Here is a 15,906-nt window from a genome sequence, read left to right on the forward strand (position 1 = left end):
TATAAAAACGGATGCCATATGATCTCTGAAATCCAGATGACAGGAACAAGGAAAAGAACATGCCAGATTTTCTCTTAGTCGAAACGAAACATCAACAACAATTGGACATAATTTACCCAAATTTGCTCTACCGAAACTTGCTCTACCACTACTTGAATAACTTATAGATAACCGACGAACGTCGGGCGAATCGCTCTCAATCGACCGCCGAGCGGTTGGCTTCGGTAGATCCCAGCTTGGGCTAAGGGATGCTAGCATTGGGGGGGGGGGGTCAAGCGTCGGGGGATCAAATGGGCCTAAGAAGTTCAATAGTGCGCTTCAAATAATCACATTAGAGGTTAACATATACCACTATTAAGATTTAAAGTGAAAAATGGCACCAGTTTCGGCGCACTTTTCATTTTAGTATTAATTTGCCGCCAATTGAATTCAGCTGCTTGAAATTGTGATTGAGAGAGAATTTTAGATCACGCAAAAGTCAAGGGCGTAAAAGTCACTCGAAAAGTCCAAATTGTCAAGCGAAAATTTTGCAAAAAAAAGACACACGTTTACAATAATTGCTATGAACTTCGTTCCAGAGCAATAAAACATAGCCGGCAGATTGCCGGAATAGCTGCCAAAGAATAGACTTGCATGCCGTATAATAGAGATAGAAACAGATATAGATCTAAATTGGAAAAAAATCAACGCCGCAACAAAAAGCTAGGTTAAAATCATTTAGCGATAAATTATTAAAGCATGTTAAGATTCAATCCGCAGAAGCCTTTTATTAGGGACCTTTAATGCGTAAATGGCTTCCTCTGAGCTTAAAGTAATCCAGTTTAAACTTAAGTTCTAAAGTGCAAAAGTCATTTTATTGAGTGAGGAAAGTCATGTATGATCAAAATCTAATCACGCAAATGAACTGAAAGCTTTTGATAGAGAGAGAATGAGAAATGACTTCACGCGCAAACAACGTTAGTGAGAAGAAGAAGTCATTCAGAAAATTTGACGTTTTCACCTTTGCTGTGTGAACAAATGTAAAACGAAAAAAAAAGAGCGTCAGACGACGAAACAAAAACATAGCAGGACAAGTCCTGATATACAATTCAAAGAATTGAATGAAGAACTTATAAAATTACTCTACCTGGCCAGCAGATCAATTCAACGATGCCAGCCAAAACAAAAACAATATCTCAAAAAATTGAGAAACAAACAATCAAACAAACTAAACAAATATATAATCATTGATAAAACTTTGAAGCTTTTAACCCTAAGGCAAAATCTGATCCCTTTAAATATACCTATTTCAAAAATATGTTCAAAACCAATTTTTGTTTCTAAAATTGGTGCAGTATTATATCTGCAAGGCCTGAAAAAACTCATTGGCCCTTGAAGATCGATTAACTCGAAAATTTTCAAAAATTGAAAAAAAATGATATCCATTGAAAATTTAATGAAATGTTGATGAAAATCGTGATATTAATATCTTAAGAATCATTTCTGAAGAAATGATTCTAGTGTCTCTAGAGGCTATCCATTAAACCAATTCCAAGCCTTAAAAAATTAATTGGTTCAAAGATCGATAGGCAATAATTTTTATTAAAAATTACAAATTTCAAAAACAGAAAACCGAAAACAAATCCATTGACACTAACAACTATGCAGTAACTTTTTTCAGAACGTGAAATAGGTTTCCTGACACTTGAGAATGGACGAATGTCAAAAATTGACAAAAACTAGGAAACCTCAAAAAAATTGCAGATTTTATCAAAAAAGAAAGCTAAATTTCGAGACATTAAAAAGTTGAAAACCACTCCATTGTTACTAGAAACTATACACTATCCTATTATCAAACCTTAAAGGAAATTCCCTGGCCCCTGAATCTGGAAAACGCATAAAATGACAAAAAATTTCAAAAAAAAACTTTCCAAAACATACAGCTCAAAAAAAGGTCATAACAAGTACTTTTGTCTCGCAAAAGGCCTTAATCAACTTTTAAAAACTTCAACCCAAGACTAAACATACCCTGCAGATTGCCGGAAAACAGCCGCCGTCGATTCCAATAAGCATGATTGGGATTGAAAGAATAGATATTGAAAAAAAAAGATTTTTCAAAAATATTATTTAAGTCCGATTTATTTTGATGGTATTTCGTAGTTGAACATATTTGTTTTTAGAGAGAGGCTACAGGGGCTACTATCAAAACCAATAAGCATAAGAGATGGTAACTAAGACTTATAGGAACGACGTTCAAATAGCGGGCATCTAAAATTGGGCTTTATGGGTTTATCCCGTTTCTATTTCTGACTTCAATTTTTTATTGTGACTCTGTTCATTTTGAATTTCTTTGCTAAGCAACTGATGTTCAAATTCACTTTTAGCAGAATGAGAGAAAAGAGAAACTAGCCTAGAGAAGTCAAAAAGATTTCACGCAAAATGATGAAAAAGCTGCAAAATGGTAAAGCGAAAAAAAGTTCGACGAAGTAAAAAAAACATAGCAGGACAAGTCCTGACGTACAATTCAAAGAATTTTCATTGAATAAACAGAAAACTAGACCTAAAACGGACTATGAATGGATTGGGAAAACCATTTAGAACAAAATCCTATCCAAAAAATCGAAAAAACATTTAAAATCAACGTGAAATTGCCGCATGTGAACAAAAAACCGCTAGCGAGAAAGCGAATTTTTGTTCAAACACCGTTTTCTCACTCTACTTTAAAATTAGAGCGAAAAAACTTCACGCCGCAAAACCACTCGCTTTTTCGCTCCATTTCCTGTTTCGGCGTGACCAAAATCACTACTCCAATTTGACTTCAAAAATCATGAAAATGTGTGAACAGATCTTAAAAAAAAGACAGCGCCCCAACACAATTCAAATTCTTTGAATTGTAAAAATAGGAGCGCTATAATAGCCGGCTGAGAAGATGAGGGCGGCTATTAATCAAGCAAAAAAACTTTAAAAAGTCACAAAAAACATGGAAAATTGCACCATTTTGAGCCCAAAAACTCCTAAAAATGACCTTTTAACCTTGAAGTGAGGCCATCCCAGCAGCTGCAACACTCTAAGCACTTGAAGGACTGCTAACGTCCACTTTGGGCCTCTAATGAAACTTAATGCCCGCTGGGCTACTGAAACTTAATGCCCGCTGGGCTTTACCTGTTTATCCCGTTTTGAAAGATTAAAGTCATTGAAAAATGTGTGAACACATCTTAAAAAAACACAGCGCCCCAATACAATTCAAATTCTTTGAATTGTAAAAAAACCAAGAGCACTGCAATATAGCTCTGTTCAGCTTACAGCTTCGCAGCTATAATAATTAACATACCGCCGTATCATCCTCTTTGTAAACTTTAATGGTCTTGTCTGCTTCGGCTGTAATAAGTCGACTGCCTGACTGGTCAAACTGGACTGCGTAGATGCCGGCCTCGCTGTCGAGAGATCCCGGCTGCACCTGGGCTTGGATCTTCTGGAAACAGTAGCCACTACTCCAGTCCCAAAAGTGCATGCTTCCATTGTCGGCTAAAACATAAGGAAGAAGTAAGATCCTAAGCAGCGTCGACTACCATGTTTAGAAAAAACAGATCTCTAATCAGAATAGACGCCAGTTTAATGCTTGACAATTGCAATAATTTCATTACTTAATTAAATTTTCGGGTCTTTCACATTATAGCACCCCAGCAGCTTAGTTGTCATTTAACGTATAGCCACAAATCAACGTAAACATGCCATAATGGAGGAGAGGGGGGGTTGGGCCTATAATGGGAAAATTTGACTTTCTTCAACTTGCAACAAGTATAATCTGCTTATTGCCCATTTCCGTTTTTCCGGGTCTGTATTGAAAATTTCATATCTTCAACTAAACGGAACCAAAGGGATTACAAGTACTGCAAAATTGAGTCGAGAACAATTGAACACTAGTTAACAGAACACATAAAAAATGACTCCCACTATATTAACATAACCGACTAAACGTCGGAAGAATTGCTCTCGAACGACTAGTGGGAGCTCTAATCAATTGCAGCCTGCTTCAACCTGGGGGGAGGGAGGGGGAGCGTAAATGGGACTACGAATTTCAATAGTGGGCTTCAAATAACCACATTAGAGGTTAACATATACCACTATTAAGATATAAAATGAAAAAGGCACCGTTTTGGCGCGACTTTTCATTCGACTTTTAGTATAATTTTCATTTGACTTTTAGCCTAATTGTTGGGATAAACTTATTACATAGAACGCTATGATCATGATTTTCCTGTGTGTGGTGGAGATCCCTTAAGGGAATTTAGAAACAGAATCGTCAAGTTTGCTCTGTGGTTCGCTGTTCCCTGCTCTTCGTGCTCTGTCAGTGGTCCTGCGTGCTGTTGGTGGTCTCGGGTCTACGAACCCCAGGTTTTGTGTGTTTTCTGGGGTCTGTTGCCAAACCGGGAGGAAACGACATCTAACCACCAGGTTGTACTTTTGCATACTGTTGCCTACACATACACTTGCTTACTTTATATATATTTATATAGTGTATGTGAATAAATAAATTATATATCTATCTATATATATATATATATATATATATATGAGTATGCTGTGTGTCTGTGAGTGTGCACCTGTGTTTGCGCGTGAGTTGAAGCTGATTGTAAATGCGTAAACCAGACAAGACTGCTTTATATTGCAGGTGATGAGACAATTTGCTGCACAGATCCTGCCCTGGAAGGCACAAGATTTAGTAATTGGCACATCCAGGACAAAATATATGGAAGGCAGCGCACTGGGAGCAACCATCCACTCATATCGCGGAGCTAACCTAATCGACCTCTTCAATGTAGTCAACCAGTATCTTCCCCTCAATTTGAGACCAGTATGAATTGTCGCAGGATTCAATGATCACCACTACTCATGCTCTCACTTCATTGAATGCTACCGAGTTCTGTCGGATATCATATATTATAAATTCCAACCGCTTATTGTCGTGTCACCTGAAATAACTGCCGCTTCAAATAATAAACTTGTTAACAGGAAAATATATTTCATGAACTTGGCTCTGCATCGATTTGTTCAATTTTATGCAGTTCCTTTGATTATTTCACCATATTTTTTCTTCAGCAAGTCTGCTTTTTGTTGAGATGGAATTCATCTCTGTCTACGGTAACCATTTGTTTACCTTGTATCTACATAGTGTGATATCCTTTTGCAATAAATTTTATGCATAGTGATATTCATCTTTATCAACAATCTACACTCGGTGAACAGCCTCCCTCTGACAATGTCAGATACTCAAACCCATTGTTCTAAATGTTCTGTTCACCTCCGAGGAGGTGGAGTTGGGTGCTACGGTTGCGGTACATATATGCATATCAAATTCAGCCGCCTGTCAACTAAAAGCGATCACCATCCAAACTTCATTTGCAAACACTGCAGTCAACCTGCAAAAATTGACCCTCAAGAAACAGCTTAAAATGACCCAACACCCTCAATTGAGGCACCCCCGGAACCGAGCGGATTTTTGAAAAATTTTCAAGACGAACAAATAGAAACACTACGGAAAATATACAATGAATAAGTTCACTGGAAACCAATCTTTACCATTAGCAGAAATAAAGTAGGCTTCAAAATTGCAGATGTTATGAACATCAATCTCACCAGGACGCTTCGAGATGGTTCTCAGACTGAATGCACTATGATTTGCACAATGATACTGCCGCAATTACTTCTCACAAGATCCAAAAGTGAAAATGATGCTTCAATAACATAAACTTTGTCTAGAAGACTCGATCTGTGGATCAGGTGCAAATTCGACGACCTTTTTTTATTGAAGCCAAGGCACTTCAGGAACGCTTAAGGAAATTAAATAGAAAACGAGAAGTGGATGAATTCAAAGCCTTTGACAATTAAATGGAGTCTGCTAAGATATCAAATGCATTACGATGTCTTTCTGACGATGCAAAGGGCGGTGTGCTATCAACGTCCGATAAAGTGACTATCAAAGGAAAAAACTGCACCGTACTCGATCTTCTACAAGAAAAGCATCCATGTAGTCAGATCGCTGATCTTAAAAACGTAGTAACTGACCTGAAAAATCGAGATTTGCCGTTCCATCCTTCTAGTTTAGACAAAATTAATGGCTCTGAAATAAAACGCACCACAATGAAAACAAATGGCAGCCATGGCCCATCCGGTCTTGATGCAGGCGAATGGAGACAACTTTTGACATCATACAAATCCTCCTCAATCTATCTTTGCAAAACAATGTCCAAACTTGCAATCAGTATTGCCACCGAAGAATTAGATTTCTTGAATTCTTATAACGCTTGTCGTCAGATTCCACTAGATAAATGCCCTGGGGTTCGACCAATTAACATTGGCGAGGTCTTCAGACAAATTATAGGTATGAGTATAGTGTAGTGCGTTAAACGAGATCTCCAATTACTTGGGCGAAACGTACAGATGTGCCTTGGACAAAAGAGTTGCATCGAACATGCTATCCATGCACTCCGGCGGCACTTTCTTGAAGGTCGTACTGAAGGCATCCTACTGATTGATGCCAGGAACGCGTTTAATAGCTTGAATAGAGATCTAGCTCTGAAAAAATAAAGCTTTGTCCTTCAATTTATACAGCAATCAGAAACTCGTATAAGACCCCATCAGACCTCTTCATTGATAAAGAGTAATCAAGTCTCAAGAAGGAACAACACAAGGTGATCCAATAGCCATGGCAATGTACGGAGTTGCTACAATTCCTCTCATCCACATGCTCGAAGATCAAAATTTGACTCATAAATGGTACGCAGATGACGGTAATATGGCCGGTAGCCTGGAATCACTGCGAATCATGCTAGATAAGCTCTATGAACATGGCGGTGCATTCGGTTATAATGTGACCAAATGTCATCTTATTACAAAACCCGAGTTTGTTCAGAAGGCGAACAAAGTTTTTTCGGGATTAGATATAGATGTTATTGAAGGTCATCGAGTTCTGGGTTGTAATTGGTTCTGATGAAAGTTGTAACGATTTTCTGAAAGAAAAGTCAGTGAACTACTCTAACATGCTTGAGAAGCTCGCCAAACATAGTAAGGTGTCCCCTCAGAATGTGTACAAACCATTTACGAACGGATTGCAACACAAATTGACTTTTATTGCTAGGACTACTCCAAACGCGGATAGTCTGCTGAGGGAAGTCGAAAAAATAATTGATAAAAATCTTATACCTTCTATGTTGAATCATCTCTCTTACAATGACAAATACTGGAACGTTTTCTCTCTTCCTCTTAAAGAGGGTAGGCTAAGCATTCTTCTTCCTGAAGACAGGGCAAACGAATATGAAAGATCTATTGGATTTGTGAGCCGTTACAGAATCAAAACGCTATAGATGCAGAGTTTCATCAGGAAAAAATCAGAAAATCAGAAAAGAAAAACAGGAACAAGCTCGAGCGAAAAAGTTGGCAATCAAAGATCTCATCAATGATAAAGAGGCATATTCTCTAGATTTGGCTATAGAAAAAGGAGCATCACGCTGGCTAAACGCACTTCCATTGAAAAGTTATCATTTTGATTTAACCAAAGGAGAGTTTAGAGATGGAATTGCTCTTAGATATGGAAGTGATCCCGTAAAATTGCATCAAGATGCTCATGTGCAGAAAAAATTAATGTAGCGCATGCTCTTCATTGTCCAAAAGGTGATTATACGCACATAAGACACAATGACATCCGTGACTCTTTTGCCAACCCGCTCAATGAGGTCTGCGATGATGTCGAAGTAGAGCCGTCTTCAGTCTTTGCAAGGGGAAACCTTCGAAAATAGAACTACCACTATTGATGACGACATTCGACTAGATATCAAAGCTTCGTTTCACTCTGATTTCTTCGATTCACTCTTCAGCAGAACGTTCTTTGATGTCAAAGTGTTTAATCCGTATGCGAAGAGTTGCCCAAGAAGCATACCGGATTCCTACAAATATCACGAGTCCATCCAGAAGCTGAAAAACTAACAAATGATAATCGATGTCGAGAAAGCCGCGTTCTGTCCGTTAATCTTCTCGTGAACAGGAGGAGCTGGTCCGTCAGCATCAAAAGCCATACAGAGATTGGCTTCCAGGATCAGTGATAAGAAAGAAGACTCATATTCGGACGTGATCACGTACATAAGGACAAAATTAAGTTTCGCTCTTTTGCGTAGCTCCATACTCTGCCTCCGTGGCGCGCGCTCCATGCGCCGGCACCCTGCAGTAGAAGCGTCAAAAGGAACCATTGTAGAGGAAGGGAGGCTGTTGTGCTAAATGCTATATTTTTTCTAATCTTGATTCAAAATCACTACACATTATACTTTAACTGCTATTTACCATATCTATTTTGTTTATAATTCTGATGCTTTAAATGCTTTATCTCTTGCATCTGATGCTTCAATTTTTGACTACTGTCAGAATTTATAAATACACATAGGAGTTGACTTGCTGCCCCCGAGTTGACCCACTACCCTTTTAGGGGAGGGGCTTTCTCTTAATTAACCCATTTTGACTTTTAGTATTAAATTGCCGCCAATTGAGTTCAGCTGCTTGAAATTGTGATTGAGAGAGAATTTTAGATCACGCGAAACGCAAAAAGTCAAGGGCGTAAAAGTCACTTGAAAAGTCAAAATTGTCAAGCGAAAAATTTGCATAAAAAAAGACACACACGTTTACAATAATTGCTATGAACTTCGTTCAAGGGCAATTAATAAACATACCCGGCAGATTGCCGGAAAACAGCCGCCGTTGATTCCAATAAGCATGACTGGGATTGAAATAACAGAAGATATTGAAAACAAAAAAGATTTTCGTACAAAAACATTTTTTTAAGTCCGATTTATTTTGATGGCATTTCGTAGTTGAACATACTTCTGTTTCTTAGAGAGAGGCTACAGGGGCTACTATCAATAACAATAAGCATTAGAGAGAGGTAACTAATACTTATAGGACCGACGTTCAAATAGCGGGCATCTAAAATTGGGCTTTATGGGTTTATCCCGTTTCTATTTCTGACTTCAATTTTTTATACTGACTGTTCATTTTGAATTGCTTTGCTGAGCAACTGATGTTCAAAATTACTTTTAACAGAATGAGAGAAGAGAGAAACTAGCCTAGAGAAGTCAAAAAGATTTCACGCAAAACGTTGAAAAGGCGGCAAAATGAGGTAAAGCAAAACATTTTTTTATTCGACTAAGTAAAAAAACATAGCAGGACAAGTCCTGAAATACAATTCAAAGAATTGAATCACAGACTTAGAAGTACTCTACCTGACCAGCATATAGCGTGATCAAAGCTAGCGAAAACAGAAACATAATCATCTCCAAAATACTGAGAAATTAAAACAATAAAAAACTGAACAAAATTATACTCATTGCTAAAACTCTAGAAGCTGTTACCCCTAAGGCAAAATTTGATCACTTTAATTATACCTATTTCAAAAATACGTTCAAAACCAATTTTTGTTTCTGGAATCGGTCCAGTATTATATCTGCAATAACAGAAAGAAATTCTTTGGCCCTTGAAGATCGATTAACTCGAAAATGACCGAAAAATTAAAAGAAAAAAGAATTCAATTGCAAATTTTAATGAAATCTTACGGAAAATCGTGATATTAAAATCTTCAGAATTGTTTCTGTGTATCTAGAGGTTATTAGACGCCATCCCGTAACCCATTTACAAGCCTCAAAAATTCATGGGCTCAAAGACCGATAGGCAAAAATTTTTAGAAAAAATTTAATTTCAAAAAATAAAAATTCTTTCAGTAAAATGTAAAAACCCCTTCACTTGCCCCCTAGCAACTATTTAATAACATACTATCAAACCTTGGATGAGGTTAGCTGGCTACTGAGGTGAGAAAAACTGACTAAAAGACAAATGTTTTGGAAAACTTAAAAAAATTGCAAATTTTATCAGGAAATTTTTATCATTCGAAAGGTTAAATTGTTGAAAACAAATCCATTGAAACTCACAACCATGCAGTAATTTTCATCAGACCGTGGAATAGGTTTTTTGGTTTTTGAGAATGGACAAATACGAAAAACTGACAAAAACTTTAGAAAACCTTGAAAAAAATTGCAAATTTTATCAAAAATGTGCTAAAATTTGAGACATTAAAATGTTGAAAACCAATCTGCTGTTACTAGAATATATGCAATACCCTATTATCAAACCTCAAAGAAGGGCTGGAAAAACTCCTTGGCCCCTGAAGCTGGAAAAACTCAAAAAATGACAGACATTTTCAAAAAACTTGAAAAAAATTGCAAAAATTAGTATCATTTCGCGTGTTTGTGTTTGTAGTACCAAAACATATAGCTCCTAAAATAGTCATAAAAAGTAAATTTGTCTCGAAAAAGGCCTTCTTCAACTTTTAGAAACTTCAACCTAAGGCTAATCAAACAAAACACTCAAAAAATCACAAAAAAAACGTGAAAAATTGCACCATTTTGAGCCCAAAAACGACCTTTTAACCTTCAATTAAGGCCATCCCAGCAGCTGCACCACTCTAAGCACTTGAAGGACTACTAAAGCCCACTTTGGGCCTTCAATGAAACTTAATGCCCGCTGGGCTTTACCTGTTTATCCCGTTTTGAAAGATCAAAGTCATTGAAAAATGTGTGAACACATCTTAAAAAAAACACAGCGCCCCAATACAATTCAAATTCTTTGAATTGTAAAAAAAAATAGGAGCGCTATAATAGCCGGCTGAGAAGATGAGGGCGGCTATTAATTAGGGTAATTGGGGGGGGGGGGTTTCTAAAATGATGAAGACAAGGATTGTACTAAGCTCAGACTGACCTGCAGACACGAGTACATTATCAGCATTCACTCCCAGTGCATTAACAATGGCATTATGTCCCACGAAGTTCTGCATGAAGTCACCCTCTGGACATTTCCACAATTTGATGTTATCAGGAGAGGCAGTCGCAAAAGAATACCTGTAAAGTAAACAGAAGTAAACAAATAAATGGTTTGAAGATTAGGAATTCATAAAAATTAATGGTTACGTGACTCTGCTTGAAGTCACTGAGAACTTCTGGCGTTTAACGAGAACCGCGAAGCGATGTGACTTCTGCAGTCACTTAACCATGCTTAAAACACGAAACCCGCACGTTTTAAAATGACGAAAGTCAACTTCGGGCAAAGTAGTAACGTCTGGCATTTCAACATCTGGCACTGCAGACTTTCGGCATTTTAAAATGTGCACGTGAGTGTTTTAAGTCACCAAAAATGTCAGTTTGACTTCCAGGCGCGAGTTCGAAAGGTCGCAACAAAAAGCGACGAAGACCACGAACTAAAAACCATAACTGGAATACTATGAAAACTACTCGAAGGATTCATCTATTAAAAAAATAATCTCGAAAATCTAAATACTCTATTATAATATTAAATTCAAACAAAAAAAAACAAAAATGACGAAAGCAAGTACTGAAACAGCTGATTTTCACGAACCATGTGATGATAGAGATAGTTTGTATTCACTAAATGACTCGCCAAATGGTAGAAAAATCACTTAGCTATACATGGCGAGAGAACTAAAAGGGAGAAAATCAGAACATAAGATGTAAATGCTTTTCAGAACACTGCCCTATAATTAATTGACCACCACTTTGTAATTTATCATGTTTGATAAATCACTCTCGACAAGCCAGACAACGAGCTTAAAAACCATTGAAAAGAAGCAACTTCAACAACAGTAAAAATACAAAAAAAAAAACACTTTCAAGTATCTCATCTAAAAGAAGAAAATCACTATATTAACTACACCATTAAAAATTGAACAAACGATTAGAGGGAAACTATCCAAAAGTTTTCTGAACATAAACAACTTTTCGAACAAAACATCTTGAAATTGAGACTAAAAATTGACAGCTAACCAAACGCAACAAAAATACGCAACGAAACCTAAAACATCCATACGCTATAAAATTAAGCAAAAGAAACCACAAAACACAGAAGTTCATTTATAAGCTCAACTGTATGTTTTATGTGGTCGAAAGCAACCTGATATACCTGTTTACATTTGTGGCAAAAATCACCTTGATCAGAAAAGACTGGAGTTGAACACTGAAATACTGCTTTGATAAGACGCACATGGAAAATTTTGTAAAACTGCTTAAGCCTAAGCAGATTAGCCTCCAACTTCAACTGTTAAAGAACATACCCGAAAGAAACCCAGAAACGACTCTAAGAGTCATCTTCACCGAAAATTCTGTGAAGACTAAGCACAAAGAACTAACAGAACAATCTATTAGAAGTAGAAAAATTTTAAAAACTCTGTTCACAGATTACAAGTAAACATGCAAGAAAACTGTTTCAGCCAATAAAGACTATTCAAGGCTCATACAAAATCAGCCAAGAAATAAGCTCAATAAGTTTCTTAATTCTGATGAAAAAGAAAAACTGAAATTTACAAAAACCCTTCAAAATAGCCAAAAAACTTATTTTATTACAAAACACAATAACACCAGAAAGCGCAGATTATTACAGAGATCTCATAAAACCAATCACCTGTGCTTTACATGTTTATCCCATTTTTGAGGACAAAAGTTAAAACCTTCAGACAAAAAATTGGTGCAGCAAAAATCGCATAAAAAACGAAAGACTCAAGAATCGATTGGAACTTAACTTACGCCCTAGCCAACTGATAAAACTATTTACTTCAACATACCATTGAATTTGAATCTACAGACGGAGGAAACAAATTAGAATGGAAAAGCAAAAAACATTTTGACAAGTTGCGGACCCAAAACTATTGTTCCTAACTTAGTCTGATATAGTTATTTATCTTCGATATAGGACAGAAAAACTTGAACGATACACGAAAAAAACCGAGCAAAACGAACAAAATAAGAAACAAATCGAAAATGATTAAATTATTTATATCTTTCTCTAAAAATTGCCATTTATCAATAATAGTCCATTGAGCACTCACATGACATCCATACGCACTGGAAAACAATTAAAACATTTTAAAATCAAGAAAAATTTTCAAAATTGGTTCACATATTTTAAGCAGATTTGGCTTTCAATTCGTTTCAATTAGTAAGAATACCTCAAAAAAAACTCAGTATAAACAACTAAACATGAAAATCTTTTCTGAAAGGCAGATATACAAAAAGTAGGCAAAGAATCAAACAATCGACAAACAATTTATACCGATTAAATAAATCAAAGATCACAAAAACCAATCTAAAAACCAATGTCCGCAAAAAATTATTACAGTGTAAACGCGAGAACGATAATAAAAACCTCTGAAAATGTCCAAGGGGATAAATCAAAAAAGAGCCCAAGATTGCATCTGAAAGCCTAATATTTGATTGAGATGGTCGAAAAAGTCCCAAACAAACAATTACTTGTAAGGTTTAGAAAACCCCACTTTACTAGAAAGAATTCATTGAAAACCAAAAAAAAACTGCTTCAAAAAACCGCAGGTAATAAAAAATTTCCCAGTTGTTTTTCTCTGTCGCCAAGAAATGCAAAAAAAACCTGCTTCGATAAAGCCGCACGAGATCAAAAAATTCCCGAGTTGCTTTTCTGGCTCTGCCGCCAAAAGTCAGCACAGACGTCACTTTTCTAAGGCAAGTTCAAGAAATTTATCACACCTATGACCTAGAAAGCCATGTAAAATGCAATAAGAAGTGACGTCGAATACACAGTAACAGCCGCTGGGGGGCAGAAGTCACCAAAAAATGTCAGTTTGACTTCTAGGCGCGAGATCAAATGGTCGCAACAAAAATCGACGAAACCACGAACTAAAATCATAACTGGACGACTGTGAAAATTACCCGCAGGCCTCGCCTATTAAGTCACTAATCTCGAAAAACTAAAATAGTTACTATTATTAAATTCAAACAAACGGAAAAAACAAAATGACAAAAGCAAGTACTGCTAACACTTTTATTGAAAGTTGTGACTACAAAAAAAAGCAAATTTCGGCGAAACATGTGCTGATACAGATAGTTTGCATTCACTTAATGACTCGCCAAATGAAAGACACCACTAAGCGATACCCGACGAGAGAACTAAATGGAAAATATCAAAACATGAAAAGCTGTAAACGCTTTTCAGAACAGTGCCCAGAAATTAACTGCCTACCAACTTGTAATTTATTATGTTTCGTAAATCAATCCCTACAAGCCAGACAACGCGCTTAAAAACCATTGAAAAGAAGCAACATCAACAACAGTAAAATTTAAAAACACTTTCAAGTGTATCATCTACACAAAGAAAACCCTAGATTAAGTCCTACTACAACCATTAAAAATTGACAAAACGAAGAGAGAAAAACCATCCAAAAGTTCCTTGAATACAAACAAACTTTTTGAACTAAAAATCTTGAAATTGAGACTAAAAATCGACAGCTAACCAAAAGCACCAAAAATACGCAACGAAACCTAAAACATCCATACGCTATAAAATTAAGCAAACGAATCCACAAACCACAAGTTCATTTTTAAACTCAAGTGTATGTTTTATTTGGTCCAAAGCAACCTGATATACCTGTTAAAATTTTTGGCAAAAATCGCCTTGATCAAAAAAGACTTGAGTTGAATACTGAAATACTGCTTTGATAGGACACACGTGGAAAATTTTGTAAAACTGCTTAAACATAAGCAGATTAGCCTTCAACTTCAGCTGTTGATGAACATACACGCAAGAGATCCGGAAAGAACTCGATCAGTCATCTTCATACGAAAATCCGTGAAGATTAAGCACTGAAACTATCAGCGCAACATCAAAAAAATTAACAATCCATCAGAAGTAAAAAAAAATTGGAAACAATCTTTTTTCACAGAATACAAGTAAACATGCAAGAAAACTGTTTCAACCAATAGAGACTATGATATGTCTCAATACAAAATTAGCCAAGAAATAAGCTCAATAAGGTCTCTATTTCTGATGAAAAAGAAAAACTGAAATTGACAAAAACCCTTCAAATTAGCCAATAACTCAATTTAATTACAAAACAAAATCATAACGCCAAAAAACGCCAAAAAATTTTACAGAGGTCACATAACACCAATCATTTGTGCTTTACAAAATTATCCCATTTTTGAGGACAAAAGCTTCGAACAAAAAATTGGTCAAGCAAAATCACATGAAAACCGGAAGACTCAAGAATTGATGGGAACTAAAACATAACTTACGCCCTAGCCAACTGATAAAACTATTCACTTCAATATCAACTATTATAGTGTGAATCAACAGACGGAGGAAACAATTTAGAAAGGAAAAGCAAAAAATGACAAGTTGCGACTCCAAAACTATTGTCATAACACACTGTCTTTAAATATCTATGTTCGATATAGGCAGACAAAAACATTATAAACGATACACAAAAAAAGCCAGCAAAACAAAAAAATAAGAACAAAATCGAAACCTCTGTTAAAATATTTATATCTTTCTCTAAAAATTGCCAAGTATCAATAATTGTCCATTGAGCACTCACATGACTCCCATACGCACTGGAAAACAATTTCAAAAATTTAAAATCTAGAAAAAACAAGATTTGATTCCCTTCTTTTAATAAAATTTGGCTTTCAGTTCTTTTCAATTAGTAAGAATACCCCCCCCCCCCCCCGAAAACTCTGTATTAAACAATTAAAATTATGTATTAAAAGTTTTAAAAAAAATGAGAAAAAACTACATAATTTGGCCAATTTTCTTCGTCAAAAAACTCAAATCGATGAATCAAAAGCTCAAAAACCAATCTAAAAATCAATAGCAAAAAGAAGTACCCCAGACAGTGTAAACGGGAGAACAATAACAAAAACCTCTAAAAAACGTCCAAAGGAATAAATAACAAAAACAGCTCAAGATTGCATCTGAAAGCCTACTATATGATTGAGATGGTGAAAAAGTCCACAAAAAAGTCCAAGCAATTACTTGTTAAGAAAGTTTAAGTAAACCCACTTTACTAGAAAGAGG

The 15,906-nt window shown here is 36.1% G+C and overlaps 1 protein-coding gene across 1 annotated transcript in view; it reads right to left on the reverse strand.

The window, feature by feature from the left end:
• The window catches only part of LOC142352305 (pleiotropic regulator 1-like), a 52,443-nt gene that overhangs the window by 838 nt on the left and 35,699 nt on the right, over nt 1-15,906 (reverse strand). The window contains exons 7-8 of the mRNA XM_075404837.1: nt 10,774-10,913; nt 3,311-3,504 (exon numbers count right to left, since the gene is read on the reverse strand). Of these exons, the coding sequence (XP_075260952.1) occupies nt 3,311-3,504; nt 10,774-10,913 (334 nt within the window). The remainder of the gene's footprint in view (nt 1-3,310; nt 3,505-10,773; nt 10,914-15,906) is intronic.

Source organism: Convolutriloba macropyga, chromosome 13, assembly GCF_964194025.1.
Source record: "Convolutriloba macropyga chromosome 13, txConMacr16.3, whole genome shotgun sequence".
Taxonomy (NCBI): Eukaryota; Metazoa; Xenacoelomorpha; order Acoela; family Convolutidae; genus Convolutriloba; species Convolutriloba macropyga.